We start from the raw sequence: 25,214 nt of genomic DNA, 5'->3' as shown, positions 1-25,214 counted from the left end.
AGAGGCAAGGTTTAATAATTGCCTTGAGGAAAGGATTTCAACATGTAAGGCCATGTTTCTGATGTTATAGGCGAAGGAGATGCAGCAGATGGTGAAATTAGAAGCCGAGATGGACCGCAGACCAGCAACAGTAGTATGAAACTCCAAAATGCAAACTGAAGCAGCAAAATCACAAAGCATCAAAAGATCACTCCCAAACTGCTGAACACAAACACCACGGACAAAGGCTCTTTTCTTTTGCGTTTCCTTTATGTGTACACAGATGACACCTGAAGCCACAGAGACTTGGAATGACTTACATGCTTCTGTTTAACAGTTTGAGTACTGAATTTCCTTGGCCAAACAAAAGTAGCTACAGATCCACAAAAATTGACTATTCCAGTAAGGCAGAGTTTAATCATTGACAACATAACTTAAACATGTTTGATATAAAATATCATCACAAGTGAACGAGTTTGGTGTTAATAACTCAGCTTTGTGATGCATTAGGACATGTTTGAGCTATAGCAAAAAAAAAAAAAAAGAAAGAAACAGTGCATTAGCAATTTCACAGCAAGAGCATGCACTAGGAAAAAGAAACTCTGTCTACAAATTAATTAGCAGAAGTGGTGGTCTGCAAGATTTTTCTATATCTCAGTTACCTCATCAGTAAGTGCCATGTCTCTACCATGCCATAAGAAGCGAATTTTCTTTAAATGTTGTGGAAATTTAGAACAATAGAAAAATAGAGCAGTGTGCCTGTGCCAAAACTTATTAATATTCATGGGGGAACTCTGTTAGGCACATTTAAGAAAGTCTAAACCTGACATTGCTTTATAGGAATGACTTCTGCAGATTCCAGATAATACAATTCACTATTAACACCATAAAGGTTGTGAAGTGGTTATTGGCAAATGTTTGTAAATGTGACCATGTATAAAGTATTTATACTCCTTAATTCACATTGTCACAAAGCAGAATCATCTAAGTATTGCCATGTGACAAGAGTAGTAAACAGGAATACTAGCACTATGTTTGCATGTTTCACAAGCACCAATTAAGACTAATCCACACAGACACAGATAACCTAACGCCAAATAAATACCAGTTACATAAACATATGGCACAGACTATAATTTGACTATCAAGACTTTTAGCATAATGGAAAAGTCTCTCTCTATATATGTGTATACGAATTATGTGGGCATTCTTGATACTTCAAGTTCTAGTTTAAAAAAATACATGACTAATTTAATTTTACACAAAAATATATATGCAGATTTTCAGAATTTCATATCAGGAAATGACCTTTTTATGTCTGTTAAATATCAAAACAATTTGCTACAGTGTTAATCTGCATGGTGTTTAAGCCTGCTATAGTTGTGTCGCAGACAGTGCATGAAAAAGTATTCCGCAGGGAATTGAGCCACACCACCAAAGCCAACAGGACCACGGAAACCCTGTAGTCTAGAACTAATCAGATTACTGATTTTAGGACACAGCACCAACTGACTTGTGTATATGCTTGTACAAATTGATTCTGTGCGTTCCTCTGAACAAAGCAGAGAAAATTATGATACCATCAATATTGAAATTAAACTTCCAACTTCTCTAATAAAAAATTAAAACACATGTTAACGTTTGTCAGAGTGTTTTCTCCCAAGATGCTTTCTAATAAAGGTTTTGCCTATTTTTCACATAAATGATCCTGTCATTATTTCCAAAGGAAAGGGGGCTTTTTCAAGCCCCCAACGTATTTTTCCCCCAAAGGACAGAAAACATGCAGATTCTAGTTGATTTCCAGGTATACCATACTTGTTTTTCCTCTTACTCATATTTATAATATGAACTGGATTCTGTAACATTTCTTTGCTTCTTGTTCCAATGGAACTGTAAAAAATGGAATTAGACTACATATCTTTCAGCATTAACAACTTAAGAAAATTATGATTAATAAAATATCACCAAAGTTGGATCACCAGTTTTCAAAGATTCTGAATGACTTCTCTTCATCAGATGCCTTCACGAGCTCAGCTCAGTTTACTATTCTAAAACACTTGGCTGAGTTCATCACTTGCCTTCTTTTGCCTCTGCTTTTGAGAGGTACTCAAAGTTTCCCATCGGGGAAATAGGAAATAGTTTTCTCATTTTTTTTTGATCATGTCTCCTCTGGCTACCACAAATAGTTGTATTTGCCAGAGTCAATTTCTTTTTTAACGAAGATTACTTTTAGTATTTGAGACATTATCATCTAATGGATCTGTTGTAACAGGACTAAAATGCACACACAGCTCAAATATGCAAAAAAAAGATGTATTTTACCTGATATTACAAAGTCAAATTGCATTCAACTCCTGCATTCTCACTTGCTATGAAGAAAAATTAAGCTAATTGTCAGTTAAAGTAACTTACTGTCTTCCAGCTTAAAAGAAATAGGTAGCTTCAGGGACACATTCAGTTACTTTAGAGTCCAATCCCCTGTCAAAAGTTCCTCTCCATTCAGACCTCCCAGCTTCCTTCCCCAGATAGCATCTGCGTGTGAAGGGTAGCTCATGTGTCCACCTGGAGTTTGGGGGTGGGGGGGAGCCTCTGATCTCCCTGCTGCTCTCTGCTGCAGCTGCAAAGTGGGCCCTTCCACCCCAGTGGTTCAAGGTCCCTGTTCAGCCAGGTCTTCATCCTGGATTCAGTTTATTCCAGCATTCTTCTGTGACATGCACCACTGGATCATTTTAGACTGTGAGGGAACAGAGGCACTAGTTCAGGCCCATCCACTTTGATGGGACTTTGAGCACTTGTCAGCTAGTAGCACCCTGTTGTTCCATTACTGTATCAGCTACTAATAATAAATCCAGGACGCTGGAAATTTTCTAGATCTTTGCCCCAAGAAGCAGGAAGTGAGCATGCTTTATACTGGGCTCCAAGTCTATCTTGGTTTCTACTACATTGCTTTGTCTACCCTCAGAATTTTTGTTTCAATTTGAGAGTTGGAGCACCTGAGTTTCAATTCCTACCCTTATCCTTTTTTTCAGCCCCCCAAAGGAGCTCAATTGTCCCTTCCTGACTGGTTAGAATTCTCGTACGGTACATACATACATATAGTTCTTCTCTAAGTAGGCTCCTCTTCCCCTATGGGGGGACATAAAGCCTTCTTGAAAAAGAGGCCAGGCTGCCAAGATAGGGAAACCCATTGGGAAATGCCGTATTTTATCACACGTAAGGCACCATCGATTATAATGTGCACCATTACTTTATATATCACACAGAATGAAAATGCACTGCCAACAGAAAATACGACACACCACCCAGTGATTAAGATACATCTCAATTTCAGAGATGTTAAAATGTGAAAGATACATGCAACCTAGAACCCATGAAATGTATTCCGAAAGTGTCACACAAGCACCTCAACCCCAGCCCTCAAAGGGAGGGGAGCAATGCATTTAAAGGGGAAATGCATTTTGTGAGAAAACCCAAACTTGAAAAACAGTTCTGCAACAGGATTTCAAATTTAACAATGAGCTTCCTGGAAAAGTAACTCAAAACAGGAAAGAAATCTTTCGCCATCTTTAATCGGAGAACATTTTTTGTATGTTTTCCCTTAGCTGTTCCATTCAATCATATGCCTTTGATTTCTGCTTTCTGCACATAACTCTCAAATCTGACCTGTCTTTCCCTACGCTGTGGTTTTTCCTTCAGATTGTCAAGAGTTAAATCAATGGCACATGTGCACCTTGTATGTAATTAACAAAAAATGGAGCCCCTTTCTCCATCTGTCCTCCCTGTTCATTTTAATAGTCCATAACCAGTGCTAAACCTTGGGGCCATGTTGCTTTGCTTCACCTGGTTTCCTCCGTTTTCTCCTGTACACAATCTGTTCCTTAAAACCTATGCATTCTACCCTATCTTCAAAGTCTCCTTACAATTTCTCTCCTTAACACCTAGAATTTTAAACTTCCTCCTATTCAGTTTCTTTGTCATTCAAATATTTTTACGCACAAATTAATCTTCCCAAATGACAGCTCTAATAATATTACCATTCTGCATGTAAATATAGGATTCCTATCTACCACCTAAAGAATAATGTGAAAATGAGTGATAATAGGATTCAGTTTCTGGCCCCACACTGCCCACTCACCTAGCCAATGTGAATTTGTCGCTATTCTCTCTTAACACACACAGCACACATCTTTTTTAGCTATATTAAATAACGATTCTCTATCAATCTTTAAAAAGCAACCTTATTGCCATTTCCGAAAAAATCATCTTGTTCTCCCAGGGCAGATTGGCTGTCCTTAATTTATCCATTTGTACTGTAGAAGCTATTTACCCATAGAACTTTTCCCACCAGTCCAGATTAATTTCTTTTTTTTTTTTTTTTTGTAGAGACAGAGTCTCACTTTATGGCCCTCGGTAGAGTGCCATGGCATCGCACAGCTCACAGCAACCTCCAACTCCTGGGCTTAAGCGATTCTCTTGCCTCAGCCTCCCGAGTAGCTGGGACTACAGGCGCCTGCCACAACGCCCGGCTATTTTTTGGTTGCAGTTTGGCCGGGGCCGGGTTTGAACCCGCCACCCTCGGTATATGGGGCCGGCGCCTTACCGACTGAGCCACAGGTGCTGCCCCAGATTAATTTCTTTTCAAGCATTATTCTTTGCTTTTCAAAGAACAGGTAATCAATAACTATCAATGACTATTTAAATGATTTGCTGTGAGGTGAAATGAAGGATTTATAACTGTGCGTGTGGTCTCAGGCAGGCAGTGTCTTTGGAAACACTTTCTCAATTCTTATTGTTAGCACCCTTTTAGAAATAGTGTGGCAGGTAACAGTGGAGACCTATCAACAGTAAGAGATTATGCAGCGTGAAGAGGGAATCCCTACATTATTTAACGCCGAGATTATTTTAGGGATACCTCGTTCCAAACCCTAAATAGTTTCTCCTTCATCATCGCCAGCAGAAATCAAACAGAACACCACATTTTCCTGCAACCTTTCCCTGATGCTTGGCATGTAACAGAATCTCAAGCACACATGTTAATAATTGCTTCTTCAACATCATAATAAATCTGGGGTGGTACCTCTGGAATGAACATTTATGAGCCATGTTCTTTCATGAAAACAAACTTTTCATGAAAGTGTTCTGCTCCATAGGTTAGAATGATGAAAAAATATTAAAGGAGAGCTCAGGGAGATGGTTAAAAATAGGATCATTGCTTTAACGTTAAAAGAAAAAATATAGGTGTCTGTGCTTATCTTGATAAATGAGAAAATCCACTCCTCTCCTTTCCTAGTTTTACTTTCCTGGAAATTTGGAGTGAGACACAGTCCCTAAGCTGCTTCATCTTGCTAATTTTGGGGTTTCCACCACAATGAAATTGGGAAAAATTTTCCAGTGGAGGCCAATTTAATACTATTTATCTCATCACTCACACCATGGCCCAATAGCTTTGGGTGAATCAAAATGTACCAAACAAAATAAGGAGGGAAAAGAATTGTGTTACATTAGTCACTTCTGAACTTCGATATCATATAATATGAATGAGGAAATGTTATATGGATCCATCAAAAGGCTTGTTGTTTACCCTTTTCAAGCAATGTGTATATTTAATTTTCTCAAAATTCATACACACCTTGTTACACTTCTATTGTTTCCCCTATAGGAAAAAACTTGGTTATTTCTGGCAGGGTGTGGTACTTATAACACAGCACTTAAGTCTACAGGTTGTACCACTATTTCATGAATTCACTTATGCTCCCTTACCTAGCTACACAAATAGCTATACTGTACTTACCTTCAGTCCTGAGCTAACTTTATTCATTGATCAAAGAATTGTTAGAAGCCCCCTCTTATCTGCTACACTTTCAACTTGTTTTATACTAGTACTACTAATGTCCTAACGAGGGAGGAGAGAGAGGAGAAGAGGGGAGGAGATTGGTGTGCTCCCACTTAATGGGTACAATATAAGGACATGGCACACCTCTTGGTTCAGGGATTCTACCTAACAAATGAAAATGTTGTAACCTAGTTGCTTGTACCCTCACATTAACCTAAAATTTAAAAAAATTATCTGCAGTTATCTGCTGTGCTCATATGGTAGATAGATTGCACTACAGCCCCAATTTTTCATGCCTTCCTGTATCTGGGTCCTTTGGTATTGCCTCACTGCACTGAGTCTGACCTTGACCATGTAATTTGCTTTGGCCAGTGGGATAAAGGTTGAGCATCCCTGATCCAAAAATCTGAAATCTGAAATCCTCCAGTTCCCAAAACTTTTTAAGTGCCAACATGGCAGCTCATGTGGAAAATTCTACATATAAATACCTAACACAAACGTTATGCACAAAATGATTTAAAATAGTGTATAATGTTACCTTCAGGCTATGTGTGTATAAGGTGTATATGAAAAATAAATGTATTTAAACTCGTGTCCCTTCTCCAGGATATCTCACTATGCATATGCACACGTTCTAAAATCCAAAAAATTCAGCATTTCAGATAAGGGATACTAAACCTGGAGCAGCACATGTGACATATGCAGAGATACATTTTTATTTCTCCACTTTGGATCTCTGACTCTGGTGGATTGGGAGACTCCTGGAGTTTTGAGTCATCTCATCCACTTCACCAACACAGCTGGTACGCAAGCTGCAGCTGAAAGCAGCCAAGCCTTTCCCAGACCAGAAGAACACTGAGCTTTTAAAGTATATAAAAAGTATCCAATGGGGTGGCATCTGTGGCTCAGTCGGTAAGGTGCCGGCCCCACATACTGAGGGTGGCGGGTTCAAACCCGGCCCTGGCCAAACTGCAACCAAAAAATAGCCAGGCGTTGTGGCGGGTGCCTGTAGTCCCAGCTACTCGGGAGGCTGAGGCAGGAGAATCGCTTAAGCCCAGGAGTTGGAGGTTGCTGTGAGCTGTGTGAGGCCACGGCACTCTACCGAGGGCCATAAAGTGAGACTCTGTCTCTACAAAAAAAAAAAAAAAAAAAAAGTATCCAATGTACTCAGCCCTACTATGAAACTAATTTTTGGCTTTCATATGAAAGCTATAACCCAGTTATAACCTAAGAATATGGGGAAGGGGAGAGGGAGGGGAGGAGGGGGGAGAATGGGCAGAGGGAGGGTGATTGGTGAGATTACACCTATAGTGCATCTTACAAGGGTACATGTGAAACTTAGTAAATGTAGACTATAAATGTCTTAACACAATAGCTAAGAAAATGCCAGGAAGGCTGTGTTAACCAGTGTGATGAAATGTGTCAAATAGTCTATAAAACCAGTGTATGGTGCCCCATGATCGCATTAATGTACACAGCTATGATTTACTAATAAAAAAATAAAAAAAGTATATACTGGATTTTAATTATCTCTTTATCAGTTGACAGGCATTTGAAGTGTTTCCAATTTGGGGGCTGCTCTGAACCTGCACACACAAGTTGTTGTGTGGATGCCTGTTTTCGTTTCTCTTGGATATGCACCTAAGAGAACTGCTGGGTCGCACAGTAAATGTATTCAACTCTTCCAGGAACTGCCAGGCTGTCTCCCAGAGTGGCTGCATCACTTTACATTTCCACCAACAGTGTGTGGGGATTCTTACTTTTCTACATCTTTGACAACCCTTGTCATTATCTGTCATTTTACTATAGCCATCCTGACTGTGTGTCCGTATCTCATTGTGGTTTTGACTTACATTTCCCCGATGATTAATGGTATTCATCATCTTCTTATGTATTTACTGGGTATTTTTAAACTGAGTCATATGTCTTTTTACTATTGAGTTGTAGAAGATTTTTCTTTCTATAAACTTAAAAATTATTTAGTTTTTCCTTTATTTTAGAAGGATTTTTTCTTGCATATAGAATTCCATATTCATAATTTCTTCTTTTTTATTAAATCATAGCTGTGTACATCAATATGATCATGGGGCACCATACACTTGTTTCATAGAATATTTGACACATTTTCATCTCATTAGTTGACATAGCCCTCCTGGCATTTTCCTAGTTACTTTGCCAAGACATTTACATTCCACATTTGCCAAGGCTCACATGTGCCCTTGTAAGATGCACCACAGGTGTGATCCTTTCAATCCCCCTCCCTCTACCCACCTCCCCCCTCCCTCCCTCCCCACGCTTTCCCCCTTCCCCCTGTTCTTAGGTTGTAACTTGGTTATAGCTTTCATGTGAAGGTCCTAAGTTAGTTTCATAGTAGGGGTGAATATATTGGATATTTTTTCTTCTATTCTTGAGACACTTTACTGAGAAGAATATGTTCCAGCTCCATCCATGTAAACATGAAAGAGGTAAAGTCTCCATCTTTCTTCAAGGCTGCATAGTATTCCATGGTGTACATATACCATAATTTGTTAATCCATTCGTGGATTGATGGGCACTTGGGCTTCTTCCATGACTTAGCAATTATGAATAGGGCTGCAATAAAGATTCTGGTACAAATATCTTTGTTATGATGTGGTTTTTGGTCTTCTGGGTATATGCCCAGCAGAGGAATTACAGGATTGAATGGCAGATCTATTTTAGATCTCTGAGTGTTCTCCATATATCTTTCCAAAAGGAACGTATTAATTTGCATTCCCACCAGCAGTGTAGAAGTGTTCCCTTTTCTCCACATCCACGCCAACATCACTGAGTCTTGAGATTTTGTGATATAGGCTAGTCTCACTGGAGTTAGATGATATCTCAAAGTAGTTTTGATTTGCATTTCTCTGATGATTAAAGATGATGAGCATTTTTTCATATGTCTGAAGGCCACTTGCCTGTCTTCTTCAGAGAAGTTTCTTTTCAATTCTCTTGCCCAGCCTGCGATGGGATCCCTTGTTCTTTTCTTGCTAATGCGTTTGAGTTCTCTGTGGATTCTGGTTATTAAACCTTTGTCAGAGACATAAGCAGCAAATATCTTCTCCCATTCTGTGGGCTGTTTGCTTGCTTTACTTACTGTGTTCTTGGCTGTGCAGAAGCTTTTTAGTTTGATCAAGTCCCAAAAGTGTATTTTTGAAGCTGCTTCAATCGCCCGGGGGGTCCTTCTCATAAAAAACTCACTGAACCCAATTTATTCAAGGGTTTTCCCTGCACTCTCTTCTAGTATTTTTATAGTTTCATGTCTTAAGTTGAGGTCTTTAATCCAGTAAGAGTCTGTCTTTATTAGTGGTGAAAGGTGTGGGTCTAGTTTCAGTCTTCTACAGGTTGCCAGCCAGTTCACCCAGCACCATTTGTTAAATAGGGAATCTTTTCCCCACTGGATGTTTTTAATTGGCTTGTCAAAGATTAAATAATGGTAAGTAGCTGGGTTCATCTCTTGGTTCTCTATTCTGTTCCAGACATCTACTTCTCTGTTTTTGTGCCAATACCATGCTGTTTTGATCACTATCGATTTGTAGTATAGTCTGAGGTCTGGTAGCGTAATTCCTCCTGCTTTGTTTTTATTTTTGAGTAATGTCTTGGCTATTCGAGGTTTTTTCTAATTCCATATAAAACGAAGTATTGTTTTTTCAAGATCTTTAAAGTATGACAGTGGAACTTTAATAGGGATTGCGTCGAAGGTATATATTGCTTTGGGTAGTATGGACATTTTAACAATGTTGATTCTTCCCAGCCATGAGCATGGTATGTTTTTCCATTTATTAACATTCTCGGCTATCTCTTTTCTTAGAGTTTCATAGTTCTCTTTATAGAGATCTTTCACATCCTTTGTTAGATAAACTCCCAAATATTTCATCTTCTTTGGCATTACTATGAATGGGCTAGAGTCCTTAATTGTTTTTTCAACTTGACTATTGTTGGTGTATATAAAGGCTACTGATTTATGAATGTTGATTTTGTAACCTGAGACATTGCTGTATTCCTTGATCACTTCTAAGAGTTTTGTAGTAGAGTCCCTAGTGTTTTCTAGATATACAGTCATATCATCTGCGAAGAGCGAAAGTTTGATCTCTTCTGACCCTATGTGGATGCCCTTGATTGCCTTTTCTTCCCTAATTGCAGTGGCTGAAACTTCCATTACAATGTTAAAAAGCAATGGAGACAATGGGCAGCCTTGTCTGGTTCCTGATCTAAGTGGAAATGATTCCAATTTAACTCCGTTCAATATGATATTGGCTGTCGGTTTGCTATAGATGGCCTCTATCAGTTTAAGAAATGTCCCTTCTATACCAATTTTCTTAAGTGTTCTGATCATGAAGGGATGTTGGATGTTTTCAAAAGCTTTTTCTGCATCGATTGAGAGGATCATATGATCTTTGTTTTTTACTTTGTTTATGTGCTGAATTACATTTATAGATTTACGTATATTGAACCAGCCTTGAGACCCTGGGATAAAGCCAACTTGATCATGATGTATGATTTGTTTGATATGTTGCTGGATTCTGTTTGTTAGGATCTTGTTGAATATTTTTGCATCTATATTCATTAGTGATATTGGTCTATAATTTTCTTTTTTTGTTGGGTCTTTTCCTGGTTTGGGGATCAGGGTGATGTTTGCTTCATAGAACGTGTTGGGGAGTCTTCCTTCTTTTTCTACATTTGGAACAGTTTGAGTAATATAGGTACTAATTCTTCTTTAAAGGTTTGGTAGAATTCTGATGTGAAACCATCTGGTCCCGGACTTTTCTTTTTGGGGAGGTTTTGTATGGTTGATGTTATTTCCGAACTTGAAATGGGCCTGATCAACATTTCCACTTGATTCTGGTTAAGTCTTAGAAGGTGACGAGCTTCCAAGTATCAGTCCATTTCCTTCAGATTTTCATATTTCTGAGAGTAAAGTTTCTTGTAATATTCATTAAGGATTTTTTTGATTTCTGAGGAGTCTGTTGTTATTTCATCTTTGTTGTTTCTGATTGATGAGATTAGAGATTTTACTCTTTTATTCCTGATTAGGTTGGCCAACGGTTTATCTATTTTGTTGACTTTTTCAAAAAACCAGCTTTTTGATTTATTGATCTGTTGTATTGTTCTTTTGTTTTCAATTTCATTTAGTTCTGCTCTGATTTTGGTTATTTCTTTTCTTCTACTGGGTTTGGGGTTGGAGTGTTCTTCCTTTTCCAGTTGCTTGAGATGTCCCATTAAGTTGCTAACTTCCTCTCTTTCCGTTCTCCTGAAGAAGGCTTGCAATGCTATAAATTTCCCTCTTAGAACTGCCTTTGCGGTGTCCCAGAGGTTCTGATAGTTCATGTCTTCATTGTTGTTTTGTTGCAAAAATTTGGCAATTTCCTTCTTGATCTCATTTCTGACCCAGCTGTCGTTCAGCATGAGGTTATTTAACGTCCATGTTTTTGTATGAGTATGTAGATGCCTGTTGTTACTCAGCTCAAGTTTTATTCCATGATGGTCCGAGAAGATGCATGGAATAACTTCTATTCCTTTAAATTTACTGAGGTTAGATTTGTGACCTAAGATGTGATTGATTTTGGAGTAAGTTCCGTGGGCTGATGAGAAGTATGTGTATTCAATTTTGTTAGGATGAAATGTTCTGTAGATGTCTGCTAGAGCTAAATGCTGGATGTTTAGATTTAAATCTAAAATTTCTTTACTCAGCTTTTTGTTGGAGGATTGATCCCTCACTGCCAAAGGAGTGTTAAAATCTCCGACTATTATGGAGCTGGAGGAAATCAAGTTACTCATGTCTGTTAGAGTTTCTCTTATGAATTGAGGTGCATTCTGATTGGGTGCATAGATATTAATAATTGAAATCTCATCATATTGAGTATTACCCTTAACAAATATGAAGCGACCATTCTTGTCCTTCCTTACTTTTGTTGGTTTAAAGCCTATTGTATCTGCAAATAAAATTGCAACACCTGCTTTTTTCTGGTTACCATTTGCCTGAAATATGGATGACCATCCTTTCACCCTGAGTCTGTATGTGTCTTTTAAGTTAAGATGTGACTCTTGTAAGCAACAGATATCTGGTCTGAGTTTTTGTATCCAGTCAGCTAACCTATGTCTCTTTAGAGGACAGTTTAAGCCATTCACATTAATGGAGATTATTGATAAGTTTGTGAAATTTTGGGTATCGAGTTTTTCAAAAGTCCAGTGGACAATTTTAATCTTTTTGCCATTGTAGAAGTTGGAGTTTGATCAGGAGTTTCTGAGTGAGTTTACGTTTGTAGTAGAGGATTGGGTTGGTCACTATGGAGGATAGGTCTGAGAATATCCTGAAGAGCTGGTTTGGTTGTGGCAAATTTCTTCAACATATGAATGTCGTTAAAGTATTTAATTTCTCCATCACAGATGAAACTCAGTTTAGCTGGGTACAAGATCCGGGGTTGAAAGTTATTTTGCTTTATGAGATTAAAAGTTGATGACCACCCTCTTCTGGCTTGAAAAGTTTTAGCAGAGATATCTGCAGTCATTCTAATGTTCTTACCTTTGTAGGTAATGGCTTTCTTTCACCTGATAACCTTGAGAATTTTCTCCTTCATGTTGACTTTAGTGAAGCTAATTATGATATGTCTGGGGGATGACTTATTGGGGTTGAATCGTGCTGGAGTTCTGAAACTGTCTGCTATCTGAATTTCAGAATCTCTAGGCATGTCTGGAAAATTCTCTTTCATAATTTCATGCAGAAGGGCCTCTGTGCCCATCGATGCCACTTCATCATTTTCCGGAACTCCTATTATTCATATATCTGCCTTCTTCAAATTATCCCAGAGCTCTCTAAGAGAAAGATCCGTTTTTGCTCTCCATTTCTCTTCCTCTTTGAGAGTTTGGGAACATTCGAAGGCTTTATCTTCGATGTCAGAAATCCTTTCTTCTGCTTGGTCCATTCTGTTGCTGAGGGATTCTACTGTATTTTTCATATCTTTAAGGGCTGCAAATTCTTGCTTCAGTGTGTCTAAGTCTTTGGTGGTTTTGTCTTTAAATTCATTAAATTCTTGAGACAACTTTTGAATTTCTCCTCAGATTCCTAATTCCATTTTATCAATCTTGTATGCAATCCAAATTCTGAATTCGATTTCTGACACGTCTGCCAGTTGTTTATGAATGGGATCTTCATTTACATCCGCCATTTCTTTCCTTGGGGTGGTTGATCTATTCTGGTTATTCATGTTACCGGAGATTTTCCGCTGATTCCGCCCCATCGTCGTTTTACTCCCTTTGATTTTTCCCCTAGGGTTTTTTTGAGGGCCCGTTCAGTGTTGTAGCTTGAGAGACTGGGGCCCTGTCTGGTGTGGTGGGGCTGAGTCGTTCTGACTTATTGTCAGCTGCCTTCTGTTTGACCTCAGTGAAGCACTTACTCTGGGTTGAAGTCTCAGATCTCTGAGTTGGCTCTATCCTGGATGTTTCTGGGGTCTGTGAGTCACCTCAGGCAAATCCTATACTCAGGGGTGGCCTCCTCTGGTTGCCCAGGGAGGCAGGGGATATGGCTTCAGCCGCCTCAGGGAACTGCCACTCTGATGTGGGTCTCCCCCAGCCTCACTCCTGTGTCCCAGAGTCAGGACCAATCGGCCACAGTTTGGGCACTGTCCACGCCCCGACGAATCCCTCAAGAATCTGGACTCCCGGGGGACAGGCCTCCAGATCCCAGAGTGAGGGTGGGGTGGGGTGCTGGGAGCTCAGAGCCACCGGCAGCAAGCTCACTCAATTCCTCCCAATCTTTGGCTCCACCGCACCGCCGCAGCCCAAGCCTCCAGGCTTCAGAGTGAGGGCGGGGTGGGGGGAGCAGCTGGAGCCCAGAAGCACCAGGCAGCGAACAGACTCAGCTCCACCCAGTTCCCTGCCTGGCCACACGGCAGGCGCTCAGGTCTCCAGAGCACAGAGCGAGGGCGGGGGGAGTGCCAGGAGCCCAGAGCCAGCAGGGGCTCCGAGCCACAGGGAGCCCAGTCGGTAGCGAGCAAATTCAGTTCCTCCCAGTCTCTCGCCTGGTTGTACCGCCACAGCTCAAGCCTTCAGGCTTCAGAGTGGGGGCGGGGTGGAGGGAGCGGCTGGAGCCCAGAACCGCCAGGCAGTGAACAGACTGGCTGCACCCAGTTCCCTGGCTAGCCACATGGCAGGCGCTCAGGTCTCCGGACCACAGAATGAGGGCGGGGCGGGGGGAACGCCAGGAGCTCAGAGCAGCAGGGAGCTCAGAGCAGCTGGTAGCGAGTTCGACTCAGTTATATGCCTGGTTGTATTGTTGCCCAAGTAGGGCTGCTGCACCTCGCCTCGGGGAAGCGCCGCCCTGGTGAGGGTCTCCCTCTGCTGACTGTCCTCACCTCTCTCCCGTGCCCCAGAATCAGCGCTGACCAGCTGCAGCTCTGGGACTGTCCTCCCCTTTAGGAGTCACCCAAGAATCCGAACTCCTGGGGGACAGGCTTTCAGACCTCAGAGAGAGCGGAGGGAAGTGCTGGGTGCTCAGAGTTGCTGGCAAAGGATATTTACAGATCTATACAGTTTTATGCCTGGCAGGAGAACACCTAGGCATCCTAGTAAGGGAGATAGGTCCAGTTTGTAGTAGGTCTCTCCCGTGAAGTGTAGTGGGATGGCCTTTGATTTCTGCCCTTTTGTTTGTGGGGCCCTTAAGCTGTTCAGGTGGGGGAAGGGGGGACTCCCATCCGCTTGGTGATGGGTTTTGTACATTTTGTTTGCTTCCTTGTGGTTGCAGCTGTCCTCAGCGGGGTTGATGTGTGTTCTTCAACTTTCTCGCTTGGTGTTGCTCAAATCCATCAGGTTACTTGCTAACTTTTTGTCCCCTAACTCTCCTTTAGGACAGAAGCCTCTGTGGAAAGCTGGCTTCAGTCCACCATCTTCCCATCATCCCCTGATAATTTCTTTTAAGCACTTAAAAGGGTCTTTATAAATTCTTTTTTATTCCTGGTACACGTATACAGTGCATAAAGTTGGGGCTTTTGTACCTATCACCCAAATATGTGCATTGCACCCAATAGATAATTTTCCATCCATTACGTCCTTCCACCCTCTCCCGCTTTGAGTCTCCAGTGTCTATTTACCACCATGTCTCTGCATAGCCAAGTTTAGCTCCCACTAATAAGTGGGAACATGTGACACTTATATTTCTGTTCCTGAGTCACTTCACTTAGGTAATGGCCTCCAGGTTCATCCAAGTTGCTGCAAAGGCATATTTCATTCTTGTGGCTGAGTAGTATACTATGGGGTGTGTGGGGTGTATGCACATGAGTTTTCCTTATCCACTCAGTAGTAGATAAGCACTTGGGTTGATTCCTTATCTTTGTGATTGTGAATTGTGGTGCAATAAACACACTACACATGAGTGCAGGTGTCTTTTGATATAATGACTCTTTTTCCTTTGAGTAGATACCCAGTGTTTGCAAACATTTTCTCCCATTCTGTTCTATAGGTTTTCAGTGCTACTGTTGATTATTTCTTTTGCTGTGCATAAGCTTTGTAGTTGAAGTAAGTCCCATTTCTCTATTTTTGGTTTTGTTGTGTTTGCTTTTGTAGTTTTAATCATAAGTTCTTTGCCTAGACCAAAGTCTAGAAGAGTTTTTCCTAGGTTTTCTTCTAGGAATTTTATGGTTAAGTCTTCATTTAAGTCTTTAATCCACCTTCAGTTAATTTTTGCATATGGTGAGAGATAGGGATCCAGTTTTGTTCTTCTGCTTGTGGTTATCTAGTTTACCAGGACCAGTATTGAACAGTGTGCCCTTTCCCATGATATATTTTTATCTGCTTTGTTAAAGTCAGAATGTTGTCCGTATATGGTATACGCTAGCAACGAAGATAATTTTATGGTTGGGGGTCACCACGACATGAGGAACTGTATTAAAGGGTTGCAGCATAAGGAAGATTGAGAACCACTGGTCTAGTCTATTCTTGAAGATTTCAGATGTGTTTTGTATTTTTTTTTGTGTGTGTGTGTGTGTGTGTGTGTGTTTTTGGCTGGGGCTGGGTTTGAACCCACCATCTCCGGCATATGGGACTGGCGCCCTACTCCTTGAGCCACAGGCACCACCCTTGTTTTGTATTTTTTTTCTATTAATTATTCTCCTCCAGAACTTTTTTTTTTTTTAAAGGCATCTATTTCCTTGGTAAAATCTCTCATTCATATCCTAAATTGATTTTCTGATTTCTCTGCATTGGCTCTCAGATTTCTCTTGCATCTCATTGAGCTTCTTTACAACAAATACTTAGAATTCTGCATTTGGCATTACAAAGAATTTTTTTTGATTGTGATTTTTTTTTGTAGAAAATTGGTGTGGTTCTCTGGTAGTGTCATAGTTCCTTGCTTTTTCATATTTTCTGTGTCTTTTTCTTTTTTTCTTTCTTTCTGAAAACAGTGCCTTGAACTTATAAACAGAAAAGTTGGGGCCCTTCTCAGGCAAGCTGTTAGTCAGAAACTGTGGGGAGTTCAGCTGCCTCAAGACTTAGTCTTACCACAGCCTGTTACAGTGTGGTAGGTATTGTCCTAGATTAATGTCAGAAATCCTGTTTCCTTGTCTATCTTTAGCCATGAGGGATTGCAGGCAAGTTAGCTTGTATTCAGCCAGAAGGCAGGGCACCAGCCCATTATTAAATAATCAAAATGGTAGTTTGGACTTGGGACAAAAGAAGCTGGAGTCCAGTTTAGGCAAGAAAGGTGGGCAAGAAAATGTAGACGATGCTGTCCTGTCACATCTCAGTCTCAATGGTAACCTGTAGCAGAATGGCCAGCAACTTCCCAAGGGTACACGGAAGCACCTGGGATCCTCTGTCCCTCCTTAGATCTGAACAGAAACTGCAGGCATGGATCTAGGCTCCCAGAATGGAACCCTGCGTAGGCTGCTCCAGGCTTGGATGCCTGTGCGATTCCACATGGCTTTCCTTTCTGGAGCAACATGTCTGTGCAATCTTCAAGCTGCTCTATGTTAGCCCTGACACCTGTGTGGGTTGGGAGGTTTGCTTATAACTAAGATTGTACAAGCTCTCATCTTGGAGTGAGGAGCCCTAGGGACTTCTGTCTTACTTTTTCCTGTGGCCAGGACCTTCTCCCAGATCTTAGCCCATCCCTATCCAGGCAAGTTGCCCTGAACCCTCTCATTCACTTTTGGTACTTTCCATTGGTCCCCTGGTGAATCCTAACATTATCTCCTGGATGACCTGTTTGAAATGTGACAATCTGCTTACTATTCTGGTTCCTCTCTGAGGAGGAGGCACATACTACCTGTGTCTAGTCAGCCCATTGGTCCTCTTGTGGAAGTTCTTTACACATTTTAAACACAATTTCTTTTTTCAAATATATAATTTACAAAACGTCTTTCCAGTTTTCTATGTTGTCTTTTCACTTTCTTGAGGGTATCTTTGAAAGACAAAATTTTTTCAGTTTTCATGAAGTCCATTTTTTTTTCTTTTGTTGCATGCACTTTTGGTGTTTAAGAAACCATTGCTTAATTGAAGGTCACTAAGATTTATGCCTGCTTTCTTCTAAGAGTTTTATTGTTCTAACTCTTAATATTTGTGTCCTTCATCCATGACAAATTTTTTTTTTATATGATGTGGGGACCAACTTCGTTTTCTTGCATATAGATAGCTAATTTTAAGAGTAGTATTTGTTGAAAAGATGACTTTATCCCCATTGAATTATCTTGGCACCTTTGTAAAATGTCAATCGATCGTAAATGTGGAGGTAAACTCACATTTAAACTCCCATAATGTCCATTGGCACTGCTCAAGATATGGATGAACTTCACTTAGAAAGATCCTATGTATCTCTTTTACACACTCATTCAAACCCCTAAGCAGTGTTTGACAAAGTCATTATTAAACACTCTCCTTTCTTCATGTCATCTGAAAAATTACTCAATTTATAATGGTGGAAATTTGACTTTATTTTTTATAAAAGATTACAATCTGCAGGTTGGGAATCAATCCTCCTGCCAAAACTGGAAGCAGGCACTTCAAGGAAAGTGGGTAGAACAGGAATTTATGCCAAATGGGTTGGCCAAGTAACATATTCAACAGGTTACAGGAGGAGTAATGATTATTTCACAAAGGGGGGGGTCATGTGCATGCATAATTAAACATCCATCTTACCTGCATCCCATGTTCACTAGACTTAACATTTAAATGTATTAAATTAGTCCCTGTGTGTCATAAGTAATGTAGGAGCATGAAGACACTCAAGTGTGCAGCCTTTTTAACCCAGCCAGAGCTAGCCCATGGTCAGTGGTCCCTTGTCAGGAGAAAGTTAGTGAAATCAGTCTTTTGTCCAATCACAGCTATGATTATGGCTTGTGGAATAAGGAGTTCAGTTAATAAGGGGTAGTTAGAGCAAAGTTTATTCTTTGAGTGTACGAGTGCATGATTTAATCCATGCTCTGAAGTCTTGTTTATAATTCGGTATCTTATTGTCATTAAGAATCCAGCTGGTCAGTCTTAGGATCTCTATTTTAACATTAATCCTGGTCAGTTGTGTCTAAACAGTAAGAAGGAGCGGGTATAAAGAGGTGTGTCCAAACTCTCATTCTGCCATGCCCACAAACCTAGCTTTTAAGGTTTCTCTGGGGTCCTCTTGGCCAAGAGAGGATCCATTCCATTGGGGGCTTAGGACTTAATTTTTAGTCCTCATTTGTCTTTATGACCTCCCACTATATGGAAGCACAAACTTCCCATTCTTCAGTTCCACGTTCTCTAAGGAAACTCTTTCTCTTCTCCCTTCCATGAGAGAGGGTGGAGCTCAGGAATCCCCTTTCAATGAAGTTCCCATCTCACTACACCCTCCCTACTTCTGCTCTAAACATAATGGGATGCAGAATTAATGGCTCAGACTATGTTTGCTAGCAATTAGTTCTAGACTTTTATCTTTTACATGCTTACTCTCATCACCCCATTTAGACTAAGTTCACACTCTATTAGCCTTCTAGTGCTGCATTACACAAACTTACCTTAAACCTATTTATTACCTCACAAATCTATTTATTAAACCCATTTATTACCTCAGAAATCTGGGCACAACATGGCTGGATTATCTGCTTAGAATCTCATAGAGCAGCACAGTGAAATGTCACCTGGGCTGTGCTCTCATGTAAAGCTTAGGATTCTCTTCTAAGTTCAAGTAGGTGTTAGTAGAATTCAATTCCTTGCGATTGTAGGACTCAGGTTCCCACTCCCATTCTGGGTTGTCGGGGCAGTTCTCAAATCCCAGAAGCTGCCTACAATTCCTTGACACATGGTCGGTCCTGCATATAGGTTTCTTCACAACATGGCAGCCTACTTTTTCAAACCCAGTACCAAAATCTCTGTTTTATCATTCTTTTTGTAAGAAAGGCTCAGTCTCTTTGAAGGATTTACTTGATTAGGTTAGTCCCACTCAAGATAATCTTTTTGATTAATTCAAAATCAACTAGATGTGAATCCCTCCAACTTTGTCAAGTAATATTTCTTTGTCAACTTTCCTAATCAGGGAAGTGAAATTTGTCATATTCACTGTCCTGACTCTGCTCAACAGAGTGTGTATGTGTGTGTAGGTGGGAGGGCAAAAAATTAGAGATTATTTTAGATTTCTGCCTAAGCATAGTGTGTGCACATACACACACACACACACACACACACTTAGCACAGAACCTAATATTCAGGTTAAATATCACATGTTTATAGCATTTAGCAAGGTTTCTCCTTTAATCTCATATTATAGGCTAGTCAAGACAATTATTACTATTATACAGATGTTAAATCTGAGGTCACAGAGTAACCCATTAAAGAAGATTAAAGAGTAGAACACATTTATTGTCCAGTCTCCAGATTTCTCTTCTCTACAGAACCATCATCATATCTTATATTTGGAAGCTCTTATCACAAATCCACCTGACATTTTACAGTTTCAATTAACAAAGAGCATTGCCAAAGATGCAATGTCAATTAACTGTCATAGCAACCTATTAGAATAGGTTTTATCACATCTGCTTCAAACAAGTAAATGATTGAGGGAGCCCTTCAGCATGGCCCTTATCACAGTAAAGAACAAATAATAAGATCCCTGCTTTTGGTGCTATTATTAATTAATTTATGTATACCACCAAAGGAGGTTCTACGAGGAAAATGCAAAGAGGTATTTTCCTTGCCCTAGAATGATTTATTTGTTGATAATATATCAAAAATTGATAAATCCCATGTGTGCCCCAAAATAGTTATATTTGATTTAAATGATACCAGTCAAAAAGAATCTCAGTTGGATAATGAGAGTTAAGTAGAACTTTGCTGAATAAATTCCAGTGTCAGGGTCGGCAAACTATGGCCCAGGAATCAAATCCAGTCTCTTATCTGCTTTTTATGATACATGAGCTAAAAATGGTCTTAAAAGTTAAAAGAAAAACACTTCATAGGAAATTTATATTTTAGTATCCATAAATAAAATTGTAACAGAGCATGGCCACATTTATGCACTTACAGGTGGCTTCTGATTATTTTCAACAGCAGGGTTAAATAGTTGTGACCGAGACTGCATGGCCTGTGACATTTAAAATATTTACTATCTGACCCTTTATGGGGCAAGTTTTCCAGCTCTTGGTCAAACCCACTTAGGCTGCTGCAGAGAAGGAGGAAGGAACAGAGGTTGAGGGCCAGAGCAGCAGGAGCTCAGTTCTCTAGCTTTCATGGAGGAGAGGAAATAAAACATCCCGGGAGCCCTCAAGACACAGGCTTTCTGAAATTCAGGGCCTGGGAAGTGGCAGAACACTGGATGGGAAGGAAGGCTACTTGACTCCCTTCCAACAGACTTGGTTTCTCCTGCTTTACAAGCCTCACACAAAAGAAAAGGCTGCCTTAGACATGGAGCTCATGCCCTGCTGGCGTGGACAAGAAACAATGGCTGCAGTGACCTCTGGGACTGAGGACTAGAGGCTCCCCAGCTCCCCAAGGTTTCACAAGCCCGAGTGCTACTGTATCATTCTGAATGAAAAGGTAACCGGACGATGCTGGATATCTCAGTGTACACCTTCTCCAAAAGGTAACTCTCAAACAAGAATTTGGGTATGTGCATTTTATTTGGGAGGTAATCCCAGAAAATAAAGTAAAACAACAAAGGAATAATTATGGAGTATGTTACTGTTGTGGGCAAAAGGCACGATTGTCCTGGAGACTCAGGGTGGGACAGTGTAGCAAGCTCCACAGAATGGTCCACCAAGAGGGATGACAAGGGATATTCGTCTTCCAGATGTCTCTTCTCTTGGGACATTGAGAGTTGTTCTTGAGGGTAGTAAACCCCCAGCACTTATCACCTGCCCCTCAGGAGCCAGGCAAGTTCCCGGGGCAGAGAATACCCTGGGGAGGCAATCACAAGTGCTTGAGGCAGGAAGCCATAGGCACAAACAAGATAGCCCTAAAGCGCTGTGGGAAGGGCCAAGGGAATATGAGCAGGGCTCCAAGAGCATCTTCTGCCCAGAGTGCCCTTCAACCTCAGAGAGTTAGTAGTATGGGAGAGGACATACAAATTAGACTTATTTTGCTTAAAAAAAAAAATAAAGACTAAGTCATGGAAAAAGCCCAAGTGCCCATGGATCCACAAATGGATTAATAAATTGTGGTATATGTACACCATAGAATATTATGCAGCCTTAAAGAAAGATGGAGACTTTACCTCTTTCATGTTTACATGGATGGAGCTGGAACATATTCTTCTTAGTAAAGTGTCTCAAGAATGGAAGAAGAAGTATCCAATGTACTCAGCCCTACTATTAAACTAATTTATGGCTTTCACATGAAAGCTATAGCCCAGTTACAACCTAAGAATAGGGGGAAGGAGGAATGGGAGGGGAGGAAAGAGGGAGGTAGGTGGAGGGAGGTTGATTGGTGGGATTACACCTGCGGTGCATCTTACAAGGGTATATGTGAAACTTAGTAAATGTAGAATGTAAATGTCTTAATAACTAAGAAAATGCCAGGAAGGCTATGTTAACTAGTGTGATGAAAATGTGTCAAACGGTCTATAAAACCAGTGTATGGTGCCCCATGATCGCATTAATGTACACAGCTATGATTTAATAAAAAAATAAAAAATAAAGAAATGGGATTAAGCATCATTAAATGCTTCATTAAATAAAGATGCTAGAGTATGCCAGGTGTTCATGTATGTGTCTTAACTTTCCTATAAGATGGCAGACTCTTGAATGTCATGCAAAAAGATAAGCCTTGAAGTTTGCTTAATCAAATATCCAATCAGGAAAAAATATTAAGAGGTTTTTTCTCCCTCTTTTGTCTTTCACTGCCTGTCGTCTGGTGTGGAGGCTATTGGCAGGAAATGTAAGGCAAAACACAGAAGTCCTGAATGATCTATGGTAAGTTACTCTTGGATGATCAAAATTGATTACCCAAATCAGTGAGAGCTAATCAACCCTGGATCTTTATTCCTCACTGTGAATATTTTAACAAACTAGGCAGACAACATGAAAGCTACACAGGTGCTATCATATGTACCATAGTTTTGCAACAACAAAACCCTTTAGAGCAGTGGTTCTCAACCTTCCTTCATGAGTAGCAATGAAAATAATTTTATGGTTGGGGGTCACCACAACATAAGGAACTGTATTAAAGGGTTGCGGCATTAGGAAGATTGAGAACCACTGCTCTAGGGGTAGGAGTGGGTTGTGCATTTTGTTTTTATTATTAAAAAAAAAGCATGATCATGTTTCTAGCCTACATGGAATTCAGTCAGCCTTCCAGATTTCAAAGGCCTTATACTGAGAGAAACAGCCCATAAGTGGGTCATGAACAATTGTGTTCATTAATCATCCCATGTCTATTAGATATGCATCCCAGGTGCCAAGAAAGCCATGAGACTCCAGCTCAAAGACAATGTGCTTTTCTAAATGTGAAAGTCAAATACTTGGGTTCACTAATATTTTCCAATTGTAGGAGAAAGTAGGCCCTGCTTTAAGGGGCAGGGCAAAGCAACACATTCCTACCTTGAAGTAGCAAGAAGCATCCTTACTAATCAGACTTGAAAATTCATATTAATACATCCAGCAATGTCCATCTTGTCGATATTCAAATACTCAAAGCTGCCACGGGATGTATATATGTATATGTGTGTATATATATATGTATATATATATGCATTTTAAACTTAACTTGTTCAAATTAGAAATCTTGAGTGTTTCTGCCCACTCTTCCACATTTTAGTTATTAACGGCATTATCTTCTTTCCAGCCTCAGGTTAAAATTCTAAAAGTAATCTTTGATTACTCACTTTCCCTCATCCCAGTGTGTAGTCAATTAGTAAGTATTACTGGCTCTCTCCCTCCAGAATATCTTTGTAGTGAAACCACTTCTCCACACTACTGGGAAAACCACACACACTGTCATCTCTCACTTTGACTACTGTAAAGCTTCCTGGTTTCATTTCTACCCATTCTTGAGCCCCTACAACCCTTTCTCCACATAGCAGCAGTGTGATCCTCCTGAAGTATGCATCAAATTGTATTACTCATCTGCTTAAAATCCTCTAAGGTTTCCCTCTGCGCTAAAAATAAAAGCCAAACTTCCTTCCCAAGCCTATAAACCTTCATGTGATCTGGCCCCTGCTATTTTGAGTTATCTATTGTTGTGTAACAAGCTATCCAAAAACCAAGTGCCTGAAGCAACAGCAATTTATTATTTCTCGTGATGCCCTGGTTTGGCTGGCCTCAGCTGGCTAGTTCTTCTGCTCCATTTGGTATTGACTGGGGTCACTTGAATGGCGGCCTTTGGTGGGAGACCCAGATGGGGTTAGAACATCCAACATGGCTTTACCCACATGGTGCCTCAGCTGGGATGGCTGCCTGGGCCATCCCCTCTCCACACAGTCTCTCAGCATTTAGTGTTCGGGTTCAAACTTCTTTACCTGGAAGCTGTATCTCAAGAGGACAGAAAAGGAAGCTAGCAGGATTCTTAAAGCTATGACCAAAACACAGAACATTACATCTACCACATTTTATTGGTCTATTCTATTGGTCAGAACTAGTCACAAGGTCAGCCCAGACTCACGGGGAGAGAAGGTAGACCTATCTCTTTTCTTAAATTTCAGATTAATATGAGGGCATAGACACTCAGGTTACATTGTTTGCGTTTGTTAGTTAGGGTCCAAGTTGTAGTTGTGCCCCTCCCCCAGGAGGTGTGCTGTATGCTCTTACATTGTGTCTGTTAGGTGAGAACACAGCAGTCCCCCTCCTTCCTTCACTTTCCCCCCCTCCACCCTACCCCGCTACTTGAATTTAATTGTGTTTTTCTCTTGTGTGGGCATGTATTTGTTCATCTACTGGTTTCGTATTAGTATTGAGTACACTGGATACATGATTTTCCATTCTTGTGATACTTCACTAAGTAGAAAGTTCTTCAACCCTATCCAGGTTAATACAAAAGATGTAAAGTCTCCATCTTTACGTATTATTCCATGGTCTGTATCTACCACAGTTTATTAATCCATTCATGGGTAGATGGGCACTTGGATTGATTCCACATCTTAGTGAATGGGAATTGAGCTGCAATAAACATTCTAGCACAAATGTAGACCCACCTCTTGATTGGAGAAGGGACATTGATATATAAAAAAGAGACAGTTATTAGCAGCCATTTTTATAAATAATATTTTATGCCAACCTACCTCTCCAATCTAATCTCATAGCACTTTACCCCAGCCATGTTTGGTATTGTTGTCATTCCAAAATGTGCAGAGATAGAGATTGCTAATGTTCCTCTCAATATCCTTCTGCCCCTCCTCTTCCAGATAGAACTTCTGAATTTCAGCTAAGTTTATGACTTCCCAGAATAAGTACTATATTTTTCAGGTTCCCTTCAAGCCAGATATGAATATATTCTGAACAGTGGCTTGTCAGGGCAAGTATCCAGCCTTCATAAATCTTCCATAAAAGACGGTCAGTGTCTCTCTTTTGACCCCTTTTGTCCTGTTCCTTGTTTCTTTCTTGTGATTGGACCATGAGAGGTCCAGAGACACCTGAGTCTCTGAGCTCATGGACTAGCCAACTAGTGCTGGAAGATTGATCCTTGGATGTTTCTTCAAGAGAAAGAAACTTGTTTAAGCCACAGTTATTTTGAGTTTTCTGTCTTTCACAACCAAACTTAGTCCTTACTGCTGATCATTTACACCAGATATAGCAGAAGAGCAAAGGGCCTGAGGCTGGTGTAAGTGAAGGCCAAAAGGCCAAGCAATTGTAAAAGAGACAATAGCAGCCACATCACATCAAGTCTTGTGGGCTTGGTTTATCCATGTGAATGAAATGGAAAACCATTGCAAAGCTTTGAAGAGGAAGAGATAAAGTGTCACATATGTTGCAGAATCACTCTTTATCCTATGTGAAGA

At 40.4% G+C, this 25,214-nt stretch overlaps 1 protein-coding gene across 6 annotated transcripts in view; it reads left to right on the top strand.

Moving 5' to 3' along the window:
- Nucleotides 1-1,610, top strand: part of PLCB4 (phospholipase C beta 4) — a 454,629-nt gene extending 453,019 nt beyond the window's left edge. For all 6 annotated transcript variants that reach the window (XM_053574237.1, XM_053574236.1, XM_053574241.1 and 3 more), the window contains one exon: nucleotides 71-1,610. In XM_053574237.1, the coding sequence (XP_053430212.1) occupies nucleotides 71-159 (89 nt within the window). In that variant the 3' untranslated portion in view covers nucleotides 160-1,610. The remainder of the gene's footprint in view (nucleotides 1-70) is intronic.
- The last annotated feature ends 23,604 nt before the right edge of the window (nucleotides 1,611-25,214 follow it).

This window comes from Nycticebus coucang, chromosome 21 (genome assembly GCF_027406575.1).
Source record: "Nycticebus coucang isolate mNycCou1 chromosome 21, mNycCou1.pri, whole genome shotgun sequence".
Lineage (NCBI taxonomy): Eukaryota > Metazoa > Chordata > Mammalia > Primates > Lorisidae > Nycticebus > Nycticebus coucang.
This window is presented reverse-complemented; position numbering and strand designations above follow the sequence as displayed.